Here is a 19,321-nt window from a genome sequence, read left to right on the forward strand (position 1 = left end):
CGCCCACCCCCTCCCTCTCCTCCCCCACACCCCGCCCCTCGCCTCCCCCCGCAGCCCCGCCCCCCACAGTCTCCTCCGCACTGCGATCCTGCAGCCAATAGCGCGCGCGTTGCCATGGCCACGGACCACGGTCACCATGGTGACGCGAGCGCATCTTGGCTGCATTGCGGCGAGGGGCGGGGTCACGGGCGGGGTCAGGGGTGGCTCAGCGCTGGAGCCAGCCGCTCGCAGCAGCAATCGGAATGGTTGCGAGTTCACATCCTGGTCGGGGTGATGGGAGGAGGAGGAAGGGGGGGGACTCAGCCCATCGTCTCTCCGGTGTCGCTAAAATCAGTACCACTTTGTCGTGAAGTCAACAGCGGTTGTGCTGTGAATAAACTCGTCCCTGTCGTAGGAATGTGGAATTTACGCCAACACCCGCTTAGGGCTGCCCAGTGCTCATATGAGCAGGACATTGCTGTGAACTTTTTGGAGGTGTTAAAGACCGGGGTAGGGGCTAGTTTTAGAGCAGGGCTGGGGCCCTGAGTCGGACTAATGGTGGCTACAGGTCTAGGGGTAGAGTTAGGGGTAGCAGTCGTGTTAGGGGTTGGATAGTGTTAGGATCAGGTGTAAGGTTAAGGGGTAGTATCAGAGGTTGATGTAGTGATAGGTTTAGGGCAGGGGATCGGCAAACGAAATAACAAGAAGAGACATTTTTTTCTCGAATTCCGTAAAAAAAAAAACCCCTCAATATTTCATGAGCCGCAATGCGCCGTGGTGATGGCGGTGGTGAATGCGAGACGGTGGTTGTCCTTAATAAATAACGTCACGAAGCATGCGGTTTAGGCGCCGCAGGTGTGCCGACTCCTGGGCTTAGGAGCAGGGTTAGGTGTAATTATAGGGTTAACATAATGGTAGCGTTTGGACTAACGGGTTCTGGAGGTGGTGTTAACGGTCAGGGGCAGGCCTAGGGCTGAGTTATACCTGTCCATGCGTTGACTTTTGTTCAACACCGATCCGAACGGGACCCTGCTGACGTTGCGTGACGGTCAACGCTCTGGACTTGCAATCCAGAGGTCGCCGGGTCATTTCTTCCGGCGCGGCAGTTCAAGCCCACGGCCAACTTTCAAGTCCCCACGCCCTCTGTCCATTTATTAGCGGAATTCCGGCACAATTTGGGGTACACCGCAGTTAGTCGCCGGTGGGGTAAAGTGTAGGTGCTCCCATCATTCCCAAGACGTCTGGTGGCCGGCGTAGAGGAGTAGGCCAAAATACACACTGTAGGGGGGGGGGGGGGCTCCCTCTAGTGGAGGACTCTTCCGCCAGCAGTGGCGTGAAATGAGAACTTGCAGGGCTGCGCCATTGCACTGATCGCATCACTCCGTCTTCACAATATATTTGTTCTCCCCATTTTTTTCTTTTCCCTGGCCATCAAATTAACACCAACAAAAACCACCACCACCACGACAACCACGACAACCACGACAACCACGACAACCACGACAACCACGACAACCAAAGGCAATACAAAGACAAAGATCCCCCATCTAGCCTTAAGCCCTTAACAGACTGCTGGGGTAAGTGCGGATAGCGAGCACCTATGAAAGCCGGTACGGCACACGAGGGGGTGGGTGGCCAGCATCACGCCCGGCGATGTTTACACATCGTATCAGGTACTAATTTGAGTCTGAGTCGACTTAGTGGAAGCCCAGGACCAGTTTAGATAATCGTCACTGGTGTTGGCCATGAGCGGGAATCGAACCCGGGTCGCCAGGTTAATAGCGCAGCGCGCTAACCGCTACACTAAGACCCACAACAAAGACACCAACACACACCAACACACACACACACACAAAGACCCTCTCCCAAGTGCCGTTCACAACCACCACGAACCACCACCATCACAGCCACCACCGTCGGACAACCAACCACAACAAGCAGAGGAGCCAGAGCGAGTCGACGGAAATAAATCGTGGCGCACGCCGGTGGAGTGTTCGTTTGTTGTTGTTGTTTTGACCGCTACAATATAATTATGTAACAATAATAATGTTCGAAAAAAAAGAGAGGGACATCAATCAGTGACCGCGCACACAACGAGACGCGCGTCTCAGCCAGCGACCTCCTCCAGTCACAGAGAACAACACCCATCCAGCCGAATGCATAGTTATTATCATCATCAAGAAACACCCAGCAGGGGAGGGGTAGGGGCAAGGGGGGGGGAGGTGGTAGGGGTGGTGGTTGTGGTTGAGGGTGCTGGTGGGTGATGGGTGGGGGGCGGGGATGGCGGGGCTCGGTGTTGGAGGAGGAGGGTCTAGATTGAAGTGGTGTGGGGAGAGTGAGTGGGGGGGGGGGGTGCTTGGTGTGGGGGGGAGGATCGGAATGGAAGTGATGGGGGGAAGGGGGTGGATGTGGAAGTTGGGGGGGGTGTCATAAAAGAAAGTCAAATTTTTTCTTTTATCATCATCATTATCAACACACACGAGAGAATCTGCGTAGCAAACAGCCATAACATTGAAACCATGCGAATCTAATACTGCACCATTACCGTATATCTTCAAAATACGAAAAAAACAAAGAGAGAGGGAACACGCATTGGCCTCGCCCGTGTCGTTAAGAGGGGGAGGAGGAGTGCTTCAGTGATAGAAATTGCGGCCAAGGAGGCTGCTGCCCAGGGCGTGAGTTGTGAGCTTAAATTCTCGCCGAGTAGGAGAATCACCGCGGCGGGTCGCTGCTGGATTGGTCACTGCTGGATTGGTCACTGCTGATTGGTCACCGCGGCGGGCCGCTGATGGATTGGTCACTGCTGGATTGGTCACTGCTGGATTGGTCACTGCTGGATTGGCCGCTGCTGGATTGGTCACTGCTGGATTGGTCACTGCTGGATTGGTCACTGCTGGATTTGCCGCTGCTGGATTGGTCACTGCTGGATTGGTCACTGTTGGATTGGTCACTGCGGTGGGCCGCTGCTGGATTGGTCACTGCTGGATTGGTCACTGCTGGTTTGGTCACCGTGGCGGGCCGCTGCTGGATTGGTCACTGCTGATTGGTCACCGCGGCGGGCCGCTGCTGGATTGGTCACTGCTGGATTGGTCGCTGCTGGATTGGTCACTGCTGATTGGTCACTGCGGCGGGCCGCTGCTGGATTGGTCACTGCTGGATTGGTCACTGCTGGATTGGTCTCTGCCCCCTCTGTCCGTCTCCCTCTCTCTCCCTCTCCGCTGCTGCGCCGTAGATCGGCAGAAGAGTCGCGGGGACGTGCGGGATGGCGCTGACGAAGAAGGGGGGGGGGGGGGATAGGGCTAGAGGTTGGGTCGGGGTCATGGGTAGTGCTAGGGTCTGGTTGGCAAGCGTGGTTAGGGGTAGTGCTAGTATGGTAGGGTAGGGGCTAGTGTCTGGTTGGGTAGCGTGATTAGGGTTAGTGCTAGTATGGTAGGGTAAGGGCTAGTGTCTGGTTGGCTATCATGGTTAGGGGTAGTGCTAGTATGGTAGGGTAGGGGCTAGTGTCTGGTTGGCTATCGTGGTTAGGGTTAGTGCTAGTATGGTAGGGTAGGGGCTAGTGTCTAGTTGGCTATCGTGGCTAGGGTTAGGGCTAGTATGGTAGGGGCTAGTGTCTAGTTGGCTATCGTGGCTAAGGGGTAGTGCTAGTTGGGTAGGGTGAGAGGGGGGTGTTTGGTTGGCTACTCTGGTTTGGGTGGGAGTTTGAGGTCGTGGCTAAAGATGCCTAATGTCTGGGCGACTCAACCGGTGCACGTGGCGGTGGTGATCAGGAAGCCCCCCCATCACCGCGCTCTCCCTCTCTACGTTATCCTCGCCTACTTTTACACAGTAGATTCTGCTGCTGCTGATGATGATCCTGCTGCTGCTGCAGATACTGCTGATCCTGCTGCTGCAGATGCTGCTGATACTGCTACTGGTGATGATGATGATGATCCTGCTACTGTTGCTGATGCTGCTACTGCTGCTGTTGCTGAGGACAATGATCCTGATGATAATGCGCCTGCTGCTGTTAATAATCATGATTTTATTACCGCTGCTGCTCCGGCTACAACTGCTCATACGACTGCTGATGATACTGCGATGATTATGCAATGAATGATGACGATGGTGTTGATGACAATTGCTGATTGCTGCTGCCAAAGATGCCGATGCCGCTGGTGATGATGCTTGCTGATGATGATATCCTTGAAGTCTATAGGGTGGACTATTAAATATATTTCGAGTCGGCTATCCACGTGCTACATTGGGTCACTCGCTGACGGGCGCTCAGTCATCTCGCCACGATCGCGAGATGTTAACTACCTCACCTGGTGTGCAGGAGGCCGTTGGTTCGATCCCCACCCCTGACGCCTGTTGTCTATTTGGAGGTTGCGTGCTCTCCCCGTGATCGCGTGGATTTTTCTCCGGTACCTCCGGTTTTTCCCCTCCACATTTAGAGTCAACATGCGTTCATAGAGTAATTTGGCTGCTATACATTTGCACGTGACAAGCCACTTCATTTGTGTGGCCAGGTCGCTTCTGAAAAAGAGCAATACAAGCTCAGTGGGCCTAACCTGGTGCAATAAACATAGCTTAGTTGAGTTCAGTCGCCTCCCTATCACTCTTCTATCGCTACTACTGCCACGGTGACCCTTGCCGTGAACTTCCCTCGCCGATTCCTCCACCGTCCGTGTTGGGGACTCGGTCTCCACCAGACACTGACTGTTCCGTGCCACCCACCGCACGGTTACTCAACCACCAACAAAGATAAAAGATCCCCCGTGTAGCCTTCATAGACCGTTGGTGTAAGTGATGTTCACACACCGCACCATACACTCATTTGAGGCTGAGTCGACCTTGGTAAGGCCCATGACCGGTTCAGGTAATCGTCACGGCTGTTGGCCGTGAGCGGGAATCGAACCTGTGGTCGCCGGGTTCGTAGCGCAGTGCGTTAACCACTACACTACCGCTCCCCAACACCACCACCACCACGGCACTGCAGCTCACCCCTCACTTCACTCTCTCCGCTTCTTCCCTCACACTGCTCCACTTTGGAATACTCTCCTCCCATCATCATCGTCTCGCCCTCGCAAGCTCTGAAAATCTCATTATCTAAATCAGCTCAAGCCTCCCGCAAACCACGTGGCTTGTGTGTGTGGCCACCCCCACTCTGAACCCCTCCCCCTCCCCGTGCAGCCCGCCCACTGTGAAAACAGACGCCGCCTCCTCCGTCCGTGTAGCAGCAGCAGCGTCCAGGCCCTGATGTAGCCTCTCTCTCTCCTCCCCTCCATCTCCTCACTTCCCCTGACCCCTTCGCTCGCGTTTCTCCACTCCTCCTCCATCCTTCTTCCCCCCCCCCCCATTCTCTTCTCTCTCCCGCCCCCTTGCTCTTTGTCCCACCCATCGCAGCCTTGACTCTCCTCCCCTTCCCGTCGTGCTGCTGCTGCTGGTGGTGGTGGTGCCACGGCTACAAATAGTTTATATTCTCACTCAATGCCAAGGCAAGTGGTGGTCGACTCCTATTGATTTACCACCGACAGAAGCGCCGCAACTGGTGTCTTGACGACGCGGAAAATGTATCGGCAGGGATTTATGCAAAATGTACTAATATACTTAATCTATAAATCTGTTTTAATAACTTGCTTACCTGCTCTCTATTTTGCGCTCCTGTCGTGTCTTTCTGTTGCTTCCTGGTGTAACTCGCTGAGCCGCCCCTACTGGACATCTGTGTTAAATAGCTTCATAGCTCGTCGGATTCCTCCTGCAGTCGAAATAAAAATTCTCATCACGATGGACATGTGGCCTCGTGATTGCATCTGGATGTCAGTTTTCCCCAAACAGGAACGAATGAAGCTGCCGTTGTTATTGCTGGGAGGTGCTGGTTGTTGCTGGGCGCTTGTCTCTTTGGGCCTGTTGGCTGTGCGCGTGTGTGCGTGTGTACTCGCTAAACAGCACTTGCCCCAACAGTATGTGAAGGCTATATGGGGGGGGGGGCCTTTGTCTTTGTGCTTGACGGGCGTGGTGCTGGCCACCCAGCCCCGTCTCGGTGCTACTCGCTAACAGCGCTTGCCACTAACAGTTTGTCAAGGCTACATGGGGCTGGGGGGGGATCGTTGTCTTTGTGTGTTCAGCAGCCGTGGTTCACGTGAAACGGTCAAATCGGTGAACGAATTAACGCCGCCCGCCCGCCCCCCAATCGCAAGGGTCGACTGTTGTCCGTAAGGCAAAAGGGGCGTCAAGGTATGGGTGGTGTGATACCAAAGGGGCGATGGATAACGAGGGAGCCGAGAGAGAGAGAGGAGACTAAGGCGGAGGTATCGACCCCACTGCGGTGACATTTCTACTCATCGGGGAGACAAAAATAAATAAAACTCAATCAACTGCTGATCTCGCAATGAATTAATTAATTCGCCACTTAGTAATTCAATTACTCCTCTTGTCACGCTGACGTCGCCGCGTTAACCGATGCCATGTCGGTTCCAGGTTGAACGCTTAATGTGTTTTCTATCACTGATTTGATATATATGTATTTGATATTTTGATCATATTTATTGAACGCATTGTGTATGCGCGTGTGTGTTGTGTGTGTGTTGTTCTCTCAGTTCAATACGACGGAACAAGGAACTTAAATTCGACGTAAAAAGTTAAACACCCATCGTTCAATTCGTAAAATTAACATGCATTTGACATCACACGGACGCAGTGAATTGAATGGGGGAATTGGGGGCGGGAAGGGGGGGAGATTAAAGGGGGGACGGGCGGGGAATTTAGGGGGTTCAGGGGGCGGGGTACGGTGGGGTTAGATGGGGGTGCGGGGCTATGTACAGGTTTTGTACTTCGCACGGGCAACTGGTGTCGAACACAGCTCATGCATGCAGAGCTGTGCGGAGAAAGACGGAAGCGAAACCCGATCACGCTTCTTCCTACCGCTATAGATTAACCACCAGGGCTTAATGTCGAGCTGGAGCTGTCCAGGGCTGAGCTACAGAAAATACTCTCCTCCCCTCCCCCCACATGTCGTGGATGGGGTGGGGGGGGGGGGTGCGTGGTTACGGGAGTTACCATTTCTTGCTCAAACAAGTCAGTGGAGGAAATTCCACGTGACTATGCCGGGGGGCGAGCCTCTCAAAGAGGGAAATCCACCGTTTATCATCCCCACAACAGTGGTGCTCATTGTATCGGCCCCGGCAGAATGATGGGCTGAGTGAACCCGCAACAACCATGATTCGAACTCGCGAACCAATCCGCTTTGCGAGCCGCTTTGCTCTGCACGCTCAACCGCTCTCCCTCCACCCACCGCGAAATTAAGCCCTGTTAATTAATTAATCATCATCAATGTCGTAATCAATAACTACACTAACCAAGATCCGAGTCAATTAAGATGCTGGAGTAAAGCCTCATTCTTAAGACTTTGTCGGAAAAAAAGTCCTCACGAAAACCAATCATCCCCCACGCGTACGGGCGGTTAAAACATCGTTCCGACCAGGAATGTAAGTCAATAAAATTCAATTCCACTTTTTTCTTTAAAGTCGACTATTTGACTCTAACACTAACCCATGCAACTGGTTGCGCAACTGCTCGCAACGGGTTGCAGAGAATTCCACACGAAAGTGATTCCCTTGCATGCAGCTGGTAGCGCAATTGCCTGCAATTGGTTGCAGAGACTTCCACGCGTGTGAATTGGTTGCATACAACTGATTGCGCAACTGGTTGCAGAGACGTCCCAACACACGTATGTACGCGATTGCGTTGCATGCAACCAGGTTGAGTAACCTCGTCGTTCAAGTGTTGACCATCTTCGTTTACGGGCAGACAAGGAGGTTGCGTGGCGAGTTCGTCTGCAGCATAAGAGGAGTGGGTTTGAGTCCAGGGTGAGGTATAGCAGGGTCGTGGTGGTGGTTGCGGTAATGGGATGCTTGTTGTTGTAGTTGTTTTGTTGACAAGGGAGATGATGTATCATCATCATCGTCACCATAATTTCCATCATAATTAACATTACCATCATTACCGTCATCACTACCGTCCCCATTATCATCTCCATCATAATTTTATCTCCGACGTGGCCAAAATTAATTCGTACCACTTTGTGACAATTCAACAAGTGGTGAACATTTGGATGAACTGGGCTCCGCCGTGGGAATGTGGATCTGGACGTCCCACTACTCGAATTGAGCAGGCCAGACGCTTTGACTTTTACATTTGCACTCGAACAACAACAACTCTTGTTATTATCATCATCATCATCATGTTGCTCATCAAACTGTCAGCCACTCACCACTTTAGTCCATCGGCGAGAGCAGAAAGGGGTACCACCTAAGGTAGAAAAAAAGCGTTCGTCTTGCCCATTTATTTATCTGGACAATAGGGAGCGAATTATTTGACAACCCCACTAATTTCAAGTGGCCATCACATTATTCACCGTCGTTGATCACATAAAGCAACCGGAACCGCTAACTTCATGCCACACCTCAGGTGGCACCCACAGGTGGTATATGGACCCTGCTCTGGCTATGGCTGCCCACGGACTGCATAGGTCATAGGTCACTGCCTCTGCACCCAGAGTCAAGCTCAGACCTTGCCTGTCCACTGGGGTCGCACGCAACTTTGACGCAACCGAAACGATTCCCGGCAACTTGCAATCCGGACTCGAGCGGTGCAACTTTGTTTCGTTCGCGAACCGGGGAACGAAGGTTCCATTTGCGTCTGGAACCCGCGCGCAACTTTGTTGCAACGGCTCGGCACGGGCACGGGCACGGGCACGGGCTCGGGCCAGCCTGGCGCGGTTCGGTTGCACGAATGGACGAGCCAAGTAAACGTGGAACGTTGGGCCAAACGTTTGCTCAACGTTGGGCCCAACGTTTGCGATGTCCGTCCGCAAGTTGCCCGCGACAAAGTTGCGCCTTATTGAAACCTCGGCGTACATTGACCGATTCTCGCAACGCGCTCATCGACGCAGAAATCACTATCGTGCACCCCCCCCCCCCCACCCGCGTCTCGTTGCCTCCATCCGGCAAACATTACGCCCCTGCGTTTGTTCTGCTCGCAAATGCCCTCCGCTCTCCCCCCCCCCGCCTCCACCCCCCGTGGGGGTTCCTAAACGGGATGTCAACTCGACACCACTCAGAGCGGGGGGCAATGCGTGAGATTGATCAGCGGTGTGTGTTCGCGCGCACGTGTTTGTGTTAGCGATAGTATTAATGGGTTTGTTTTGAAATATGCACGGTAATAATGACGTGTTAGAATACTGTCTTAGGACTGAGATAATGCAAGTGGCAAATGTTAAGGGTTATTGATCGAATAAGTTCAAATCCAGGACCAGGTCATGTCAATTCCAGCTCACCTCTCCACCATCTCCATCTACTCCACCACCACCTCCACACTGGGTCTCGTCATCAGGGGGTGGGGGTGGAAATAATGCGTCTTATAATAGGGAGAATACGGAAATAATCGGCATGAGAATAAAACCAATTCTGTGTGTAACAATTAACACCCCCAAGCGATTCGATTAATGTCAGCAACTTAAATTCTATAAGCGATTCTTTTTTGTCTCATTTTTGGCGTCTCATTGCATCGTTACACCCCGAATGACAATCGGCAGATTTGTTAACAGTCGAGGGAGGTGGGTGGGAGGTGGTGAGGTGGGGGTGTTTTTATATTGAATCTCACTTTAGGATGTTTTTCATCGAATTCAACGTCTTTGACAATTGTAATCATCCCTGCATTTGCCTCTGCATGTCCCACATCTCCCTTGAAAATTATCTCGGTGTTCTTCATTTCCACTGGCACATCCGAGCCGAGCCAGGGCCCTCACAGTTTTTTAACTGGATATTTGCCGATCTGAGCTAGAAACCAAATCGTGCTACGCTGGCCTCACCAAGGAGGCGCCTGAATCGGACTCTAGTCCAAGCAGGGCCATGGGCGTGGCCAATGACGCGTTTGTTGCTTGTGACGGCAGCCCATAACACCGTGAGGACACAACGCATCTCGCCTCGTGCATTGTATGTCACGTTAGTAGCGGCGCGGCTCGGCTTCTGCAGTGGAAAAAAAGACAACCTGGCGCTTCCTGAGCGGCACCGGGCTGGCTCCGCACGGTGCAAGCGTGGCTTGAATGTGCCAGTGGGGAAAAAAAGAAGATGCCTGTGTATCGATGGGTTCTCATCTGCGTGAAACAATAGAGGATCCATCTGTCTGTTTTGTGTGAGAAAATACTGAGTGGTAGTTTGAGAGAGGAAGGAATGGGGTGGGAGGCGGGGCTGGGCAGGGGGGGGGGGGACAAGGGGGTGGAGGGTAAGGGGGCGGGGGCACGGGGGGGGGGTCGGTCTGAGGGCAGGGTGTAGAAAGGAATATCAGTTCCGAGTCGACTCACCCCCAGCGGGAACTGAGTCGAATGGATTTCTGGTCCATCACTGGTTTCCGGTTATTCCCCCGAACGAATGCGGCACTTGGCGTTTTCACTCGCGCTGCCTTGTGTCGACGTCACTGGGCATCCTCGTAGCGCAAAGTAAAGTTTAACCGTCGTCGCTACTGACGCCGACGCAGTTACGTCGGCTCGGGCTTGTGCAGCGGTAACATTCTGTCGACAGAGTTAACTCAGCAGAGAAACGCCATCTCTAGCCCTCATCATCATCGCCACCGGTGGAGGGAGGAAGCTTAAAACGACACCTCGCTTCGACGCCCTCTTCGTGACGTCACGGCGACGTCACGGCGAGGTCGCTGTGACGTCACGCTCGCGCCTGCGAAAAGGCTCAGTGGTCGCATCGGGGGAATTCAAACTCTTCCGACTCTAAACCTCGCAACGCCCGGCAACACGCGCTTAATCACCGCGCAACAACACGAACGCGAGCGACTTGCCGCGACTTTGTGGGGAACGGGGCGGGGGGGGGTGGGGGGTGGGGACAGGTGTAGCAGGGAGGGTAGTTGGGGCGGCAACTCGGGGCGACTTGTCGCGACTCGACCCCCGACAAACGCAACATAACGCGCGAGCTAAAGCGTCAACTTGGGGGGGGGGGGTGGGGTGGGTGGGGGGGTGGGAGGGAAGGGGCGAAACTCACGGAAGCGGCGCGACTTTTTGCAACACAGCGCGGCCCACGGCGTGACAAACTCGACTCGGACTCTCCGCGACGCGACTCACGGGATGTGGAAGAACGCCGTGGAAACGCGTGGCACCGCGCGCACGCGTTCGTTGTGACGTCGTCGGTGCGCGCACGCGTTCGTTGTGACGTCGTCGGTGCGCGCACGCGTTCGTTGTGACGTCGTCGGTGCGCGCGCGTGCGCGTGCTTATTGTGACGTCGTCGGTGCGCGCGCGCGCGCGCCCACGTGCTTATTGTGACGTCGTCGGTGCGCGCGCGCCCACGTGCGTGTGTTTGATTCGCTTCGTTTGGATCGATGAAAACCACCTGGTGTCGATACGAATCGAGAACAGCAACTCCCTGGCTCTGCTGAACGTGTAAGTTCGCTCATCCAGTTGTCCATGTTGTTGCTGCTGCTGTTGTTGTTGTTGTCGATGTCCATGTTGTTGATGCCGATGTTGTTGCTGATGCCGATGACGGTTGCTATACCCTCTGAGCTGAAACGAGCAGATCTCGTGAGCGGTTTTGTGGACGCAATCTGTTTGACATATTTGCTGCGTGTTTGTGTCTGTGTGTGTCTGTGCTTTGTGGGGTGGAGGTGGTGTGTTTAAATGAATGTGTGTGTGTCTGTCTGTGAGTGTGCACCGAGCGTGATACAAGCGCCGTGGTGACTTCACAGCGAACGGCGGTTGTTGTTGTTGTTGTCGCGTGTTTGTGTGCGTGAGTGTGCGTGTACGAGTATGTTGCGTGTGTGTACGTGTCAATTCGTCTCGATGTGTGTCTGTGTGTGTTGCGGTTCGCGCTACGCTGCGTTAGGAATCCGGCGACGCGAGTTCGATTTCCGCTCACGGCCACCAACACCGGTGACGAATATCTGAACCTCTCCTGGGCCTCCCCTATGTTGACTCAGCCTCAAATGAGTACTTGGTGCAATGTGTAAACATCGCCACTCGGGAGACAAAGACAGTCGGGCGTGGATATGGGCACAACTACCGCCTCGTGTGCTGTTCCGGCCATTAATAGGTGCTCGCTAACAGCACTTGCCCCGACAGTCTGTTAAAGCTATACAGGTGACCTTTGTCTTTGTGTGTGTGTTATATGTACCCATCCATGGATCTCCATGTGTGTGTGTTCACCTGTGTGCGTGCGTGTATTTACAGTATATGTCTGTATGTATGTCTGTTCACTTATGCGTGTGGCCGCATTTCGGTATGTATGTGCGTAAAATATATTTGTTCACGTGTGAGTGTCTGAATGCATGTCGTCTGTTCACAAATTCACACTGTAACTGCTCGAGGCAAAACAAGTAGAATTATTTAAGGCTCTGGAACAGCTGTGGGATTTCTGCCAATTGCTTTGTGGTGGTGGGGGGAGATTAAATTTATTACTATTATTTGTTTTGCAATTTTGTTGAAAACACGGGATGAGAGCGGTGGCGCAATGGTTAGCGCACTGCGCTACGACTCCCCCCCACCCCACCACCGCTCACCCACCCCTCCACCGTGCCACCTGGATTCGACCCCAACAGCCACGGCTACCATCAGTGGCGGGTGAACGAGCGAGCGAGATCCGATCCGATCCTACTCCACCAACCACCAATCCACCCACTGAGAACTTCATCAACCAGCACTGACCAGCGTGGTGAAGTATGGTCAAACGACTACGGCCTGGGTCGGCGGGCGGTGGGCTGAAGGGGGGGGGGCGGGGGCGGTGGGGGTCTTATTACGCGAATGAAATAGAAACGTGAATGAAAATCGTCTCCTCCCCTCGATGAGTGATGCTCCTTCTTAAACAATCACCAAGACTCTTTCTTCAGAAGGGTGCTGCCAACATTGGGGATGTCCGGCCAATTGAATAAACACCGCGCTCTATACGAGGGGGGGGGGGGGGGGATGGCGACATTCAAAGCTCCACACTGAAGGATGCTGGTCGCGTTTCACAACACCCTCCCCCCAGCCTACACCACCTGGCAAGCCCTGGTGGTGGCGGTCACCCAATGCGGGTACGCAACCAGGCTCGACATCCGCTTAGCCTTCGCGAGTTTCCAGCTGTCCACCGAGCAGCTCGAGAGATTTGGGCGAACACGTTGTTGTGGCACTTGCACGGAGAGAGTGCAGAGTTTCCGCGTGACGTGCGAGAAAGACAAAAGCGGTCGGGCGTGGTGCTGCCCCCCCCCCCCCACCTAAGTCGTGCGCCGTGCCGGACTTCAATTCGGTGCTCGCCGACGGCACTTGCCCTCCGACAGTCGTGTTCAGGGGCTATCGGGGTGACCTTTGCCTTATTCTGTGTATGTACATCTCGGTGAGGCGTCAAGCCACGTACTACACACGTGGGGGGGGGGGGGGGGTCAGTGACCTCTCTTTGCCTGCGCAGCAAGAGCCTCAAAGGTGCTAGCACCTAGCCTGGCACCGAGCGCCGTGGCAATGTCACGGCCACTTAGTGGCGAATAGTTGCCGCTGCTACTGCTGTTGTGTGCAAGTGGTGTGCGCGTGCACGTGATACTGCGTGCACGTGAAACTGCGTGCACGTATGCATGTGCGTAAAGTGTCACGCGCAACGGATGCTCACACGAGAGTGGCAGTGTGTGGACGCGTGTGTGCATGTGCGTGCGTGCGTGTGCTCATTAAAAAAATATTGCCCTTGTGAATGAACATCCAAGTATTTACCGTAGCCCGAGCAGAATGCGCGGTGATCCGCGGCGGTACGGTGCTCTGGCGGTAGGGAATTTAGTGAACACACTCCAGCCAGAGACACTCATTGAAGACATCACCAGCGACCAGAGCGTCCATCCGCTCGCTATATGGAATGCATGCGCATCCCGAGTTCGTCTCGACAATACCCCGCTGGAGACGAGCCCACTGCCCTGCGTGCTGAGTCCAGCACTGGTCGAGCCTTGAAACGAGCGATGCAGTAAGAGCTCCCCCCCCCGTTCACTGGTGGCTTGGTGTAACGACATGTTTTGTTTGTGCTTTGTATGTTTGTATAACATCTATACAATAATAATAATTATCATCATCATCATCACCATCAGTATAATCATCATCATCGTCGTCATTATGAATTATTATTAGAATTATTATTAATATTATTATTTGGTCACGTATTGCAAAATGCCTGCTGCTGTCACTACATACTCAACACGCCTACGGGTGGAAGTTACTTAAATTCTAGACGGGAGGGGAGGGTAGGGGGGTGATGGGAGTGGGGGGGAGCGGAGGGTGGGGGGAGTTTAAAGTCCCACAAAGCGTGGAGCTGGAGCATCTTGAGCGGTTTTGTGTTTGGGTTGAGTTGTGTTGAGTGATGTTGCCCTCGGCCACACCCTGACCCTCGGTCACACCCTGACCCTCGGCCACACCCTGACCAGGGGCTGTATGGCACTGCTGGGGCCCTCAGGCTAAGTCAAGCTTAAGAGGCCCCCCCCCCCCCGTCGAGGAATTGCTGAATATATATTTTATCATATGAGAATGCAAATTAACGCTTTAGATCGTTTTATACGTATTTTGAGGATATGCATAACGTGAGGCCATAATCTATAGCTTACTTAGCAAATCCGGTGCTAACCCATATCACCCTTCCCCTAGGTCACAATCTAAAACTAAGTCACACCCTAATCCTAGTTCATAACCTAACCCTGACCCAAACCCTAGGTCACACGCTAACCCTTACCCTAACCCTGATCCTTACCGTAGGTCACACACAAATCCATCTCACCCTAATAATTTGACCTCGTAAATTGTTTATAACCTATCCCCCCCCTCCCCCCTACTCCCCCGCTTCATAGGGGTATCGGAACATTGGGTAAATAATTCTACAATCCTATTAACATATTCCTTTGATCCTATGGACAATTGTTTATACTTAGTATGAAGAGCCAAAACTCCAAAGTGATGATTTCTTGTTCACATAAACATTGACACATCGGTGCTCATCAACTGAAGACAGCCCTGGAGAGCCAATGTTGGAAATTTCACATTCCTATGGCGGGGTGCGGAGCAAGGGGGGGGGGGGGGCGAGTCTATCCACAGGGCAATCATCTTTGACTTCCCACACAAAATGAATCGCCATGCTTCTGTACTCCAGCGGCAGTGCCTCATGCCAATCATCCCTACTCATAGCCAGCCTTGGCTGCGGGTAAGAAGTGACGAGACAGTAACGGGGTCACGTGTCTCGATCGTGCGAGCGTTGCGCGTGAGATGAAAGCGGGTGCACGTGAAGCGTGTGCACGTGAAGCGTGTGCACGTGAAGCGTGTGCACGTGAAGCGTGTGCACGTGACGCGTGTGCACGTGACGCGTGTGCACGTGACGCGTGTGCACGTGACGCGTGTGCACGTGACGCGTGTGCACGTGACCACGCGTCGCGCGAGAAGGTGAGCGGCGGCGCAGAGGTCAGCGCGCTGCACGACGGACCCGGCGACCCTGGTTTTGATTTGTCGCTCGCGGGCCAACATCGGAAGCGAACAGCTGAACCTGTCATGGGAAGCTCCCCTGATGGTGCGGTGTGTAAAGCATCAGTAGCGAAGGGGGTGGGGGGGTGGGGGGAGGCGGACAAAGGCGGCCGGGCGTAGTGGTGGAGACCACACTGCCACCACCGCCCTCACGGGTGCTGCCCGCTAACCGGCACTTTCCCCAACAGCCCGTGTTGGCATTACGGGGGGAGTTTTTGGGGAAGAGTGAGCCTGGGTTATGTCGATTGTGGGGCTAAGGTTCTTTGGGGGGAGCCTTCGGGGGAGTAGATGGCGGGTGGGGGGGGGGGAGTAGTAGGAAGGAGGGAGGGGGGGGGGAAGTTGAGGAGGGGAGGACGGGGAAGAGGGGGTTGAGGGGAGGGGGCAGGAGGGTGGGGGGTATTTGTCGTGAAATTACCAATACACGATGAACACATCAGCATTCCCTACATTGCGAATGACCGGCGCTTCCCAGCACTTATCAACCAATACAACACGAAGGATTTTTTTTTAGTTTTGACTTAAATGTTTTTTTTTTTGCTCTCAAACTAATCACAGAACGCCATGCATCAATTGTTTCAAAACACGTGTTTGTTTTTTTTTGTTTTTTTTTGTTTTATACAACGGATATAGGGGCTAAGTCTGGCTGCCTAGCCCCAAGTGTGCACCAACACCCCCCCGATAACCCCCCTTACGCCCGCCCCCCCCCTTCCCCCACATGGACGTCGGTGACGTCACCGAAGTGCTCTATTGTTTCGTGGGAATTTCTTTTTTAAACGCTGGCACGTGATTGGTGGCGGCGGCGAAGGCAAAATGGCGACACAATGGTTGATTTGCTGCGCACGCGCGCACGTGGGCACATCCATCCGTTGTGACGTCACGTCCAAAAACAAACGCCACGCGTTTTTTTACATTTCCTCACGAAGGCGCAAATTTTGTAACCAATCATCGTCGAGCAATAGAGGTGAGAGGTCGGTTCGGGGACAGCAGACAGGACACTCAGGGTAGGCACGTGACGATTCCCGTATCGCAAACCGAGATTAATTATTCGGTTCAATGCAAGACTTTTTTTTTGTTTAAATCGTTTTCCACCGACTCGTTTTGTTCTGCCTCATTTTGATTGTTCGTCTCCGTTTGTTCTCTCTCGTTCACGTTGCCTCGATTGTTCCGTCTCTTTAGTTACGTCTCGCTTGTATTGTCTGCATCGTTTGTAGCTTTTTCATCCACTCTGTCTCCTGTGTATTGTCTCGTTTGTATTGTCTCCTTTGTTCTGCCTCATTTGTATTGTCTCGTTTGTATTGTCTCGTTTATATTGTCTCGTTTGTATTGTCTCGTTTGTATTGTCTCGTTTGTATTGTCTCGTTTGTATTGTCTCGTTTGTTCCGTCTCGTTTGTATTGTCTCGTTTGTATTGTCTCGTTTATATTGTCTCGTTTGTATTCTCGTTTGTATTGTCTCGTTTGTATTGTCTCGTTTGTATTGTGTCCTTTGTTCTGTCTCGTTTGTATTGTCTCGTTTGTATTGTCTCGTTTGTATTGTCTCGTTTGTATTGTCTTGTTTGTATTGTCTCGTTTTTATTGTCTCGTATGTATTGTCTCGTTTATATTGTCTCGTTTGTTCTGCCTCGTTTGTATTGTCTCCTTTGTTCTGCCTCGTTTGTATCGTCTCGTTTGTATTGTCTCGTTTGTATTGTCTCGTTTGTATTGTCTCGTTTGTATTGTCTCGTTTGTATTGTCTCGTTTTTATTGTCTCGTTCGCTCCGCTGGCCTAAATGCTTTCATATAAATCTACACACATAACAAATCACCTAATCACACAGATCGCCAGTAATCAAATCTCTTACGCGCACGATACAAGGCATGCATTCATTCATCGTGAGTGTAAATAATATATATTTTGAAATCGATTCATCGTCACATGCCTAGAATTTGCCTAATGCCCAGATCAAGTGGATCACTTGCAGTCCACTCACTATAAGAAACAAAATTACCATGAATGATAAACTTCAACTTAAAGTCTCTTTTGCATCAATTGGTGGCACTATTTTAACGCCCAACTTTCCCACGCCATGACCCTTAAATTTTGTACTTCATATCTTGCACATTATTCAGATCTTCACTGTTATTTTACTCCAATATATAAATAATTATAAATAATGAAAACAAAAAAAAATCGATTTGGGCGTTTCAGATCACGTGGCCACGCGAACTCGCTGACCTGCCTACACCGGACACCTATGAAAAAAAAAGAGCTTTATAGCCCCATCGGGTTCCTCCTCCACTCTAAATAAAGATTCTGATTTTAAAAAGGAATCGCGAGTCGACGTCCGGTTTCCCGATTGGTCCCCCGGTGGGGTGACGCGGAGCGAGTTGATTGGTTCTTGAAAATCTAAATTGTTTCACTGGGGTCGTCTTAAAACCTCTGCCCATTAATCTTGGACCATCTCAAATTCTGAATCAGATTCAAGTTGCTAGCAACTTTCTCGAATTGGCCGACATCAAGCGAGGCGCGTGGCAATTAAGCGTGCGCCGCTCATTATGCGCTCCTGGTGCAGGGTTGCGGGTAATTACGTATACAATCAATCAAAGCGGCTGCATATTTTTCAAATTTAATTACCCACAATGCTCAACAGCAGCGGATAACGATGACGCGCGGTCTTCCCTTTGGGTTATTTTACAAGCAGGGCGCTAAATCGCGCGGAGCCCCCCATCGCTGGCCATGAGTGGTGGCGACGATGACGCGCACGCGACACGCGCCCGACTCTGCCGACGAAGGTCGGAGCCAAATGCGTGGCCACGTGCTGGCGAGAATTTGTCCTCGGTATAGTCCACCGCTGCTACTGCGTCTCTCGGTGGGGGTCGGTGCACACGGGAGGGGGCGGGGGATGGGGGGCCAGGGGGGGGCGGGGTTGGAACGGGTGGATCAGAGGGGGGGGTGGGGGGGAAGTTACAGACAGAGGGAGAGAGAGATAAAAGAGAGAGAGAGAGGAGAGATGCCAAGACGGAGAAAGAGTAAAGTGGACAGGACAGCTTCGCGTCAGATGACGACGGAGCAACGAGGGGACATTTTGAAATTTAAGCCTAGGGATGGGCAGGGGCGGGGCCGGGGTGGGTGGGGGGGGGTCTTAACCCGAAGCGATCAGTTGTGGCAACCATGTGGCCTGCAACTGCTTTGTCCGCGTCCGAGCGAGCAGTTGCGCAACGGGGCCCAGTTAAAGGGGAGCATAATAGATCGTGGCTACAAGCGGGGGAGCAACAGTCGCGCGATTCCTGCCGCCGCCGCCGCTGTCTCGGCACAGAAGGCGCGGCGGGAACTGCGCCCCCCCCCCCGCCCCCCCGCACGTCGCAGCCTCGACAGCGAACGACCGGGGGGGGGGGGGGGGAGGGGGGGGGGGTTGCACAACTGCTCGCAACTCGTTGCAGAGAGACGTCCACACAACAGCGTACACAACAAACACACACAACAAGCTCTCGCGAGCGATTCGGTGGCATGCAACCGAGTCGCGCAACTTGATCGCTGCAGGCGCGGGCCCCCGGTGGTGTTGGAGAGAGAGCGAGAGAGAGGCGGGGAGAGATTTTTTTTTTATCAGAGTGGGGGGGGGGTGGTGGTGGTGGTGGGGGGCGGCGGGGCGGGTTGTGCGAGGGGGGGGGGCCTAGAGGGGAGGGGGGGATGGGGGAGCAGGGGGAAGGGGCGCTGCTTTTGTGCTGCGTCTCGTGGCTTATCCGAAAATGCCACCGAAAGTGGAAGCGATGACCACGCCTAGCACCACGCAGCACACGATGATCATGATTTTCTTCTGCTCGGCCGGGGACGAGGAGCGGCGGCAGGAGGAAGAAGGAGATGCGGGACCCGCGG

At 53.2% G+C, this 19,321-nt stretch overlaps 1 protein-coding gene across 1 annotated transcript in view; it reads right to left on the reverse strand.

Moving 5' to 3' along the window:
• Window positions 1-1,967: 1,967 nt before the first annotated feature.
• LOC116950057 (syntaxin-1A) overlaps window positions 1,968-19,321 on the reverse strand; it is a 189,856-nt gene continuing 172,502 nt past the window's right edge. The window contains exon 10 of the mRNA XM_032967465.2: window positions 1,968-19,262. Within this exon, the coding sequence (XP_032823356.1) occupies window positions 19,185-19,262 (78 nt within the window). The 3' untranslated portion in view covers window positions 1,968-19,184. The remainder of the gene's footprint in view (window positions 19,263-19,321) is intronic.

The sequence above is a fragment of the Petromyzon marinus genome, chromosome 38, assembly GCF_048934315.1.
Source record: "Petromyzon marinus isolate PM22_M1 ecotype Great Lakes invasive population chromosome 38, UKy_Petmar_22M1.pri1.0, whole genome shotgun sequence".
In the NCBI taxonomy this organism is placed as follows: Eukaryota; Metazoa; Chordata; class Hyperoartia; order Petromyzontiformes; family Petromyzontidae; genus Petromyzon; species Petromyzon marinus.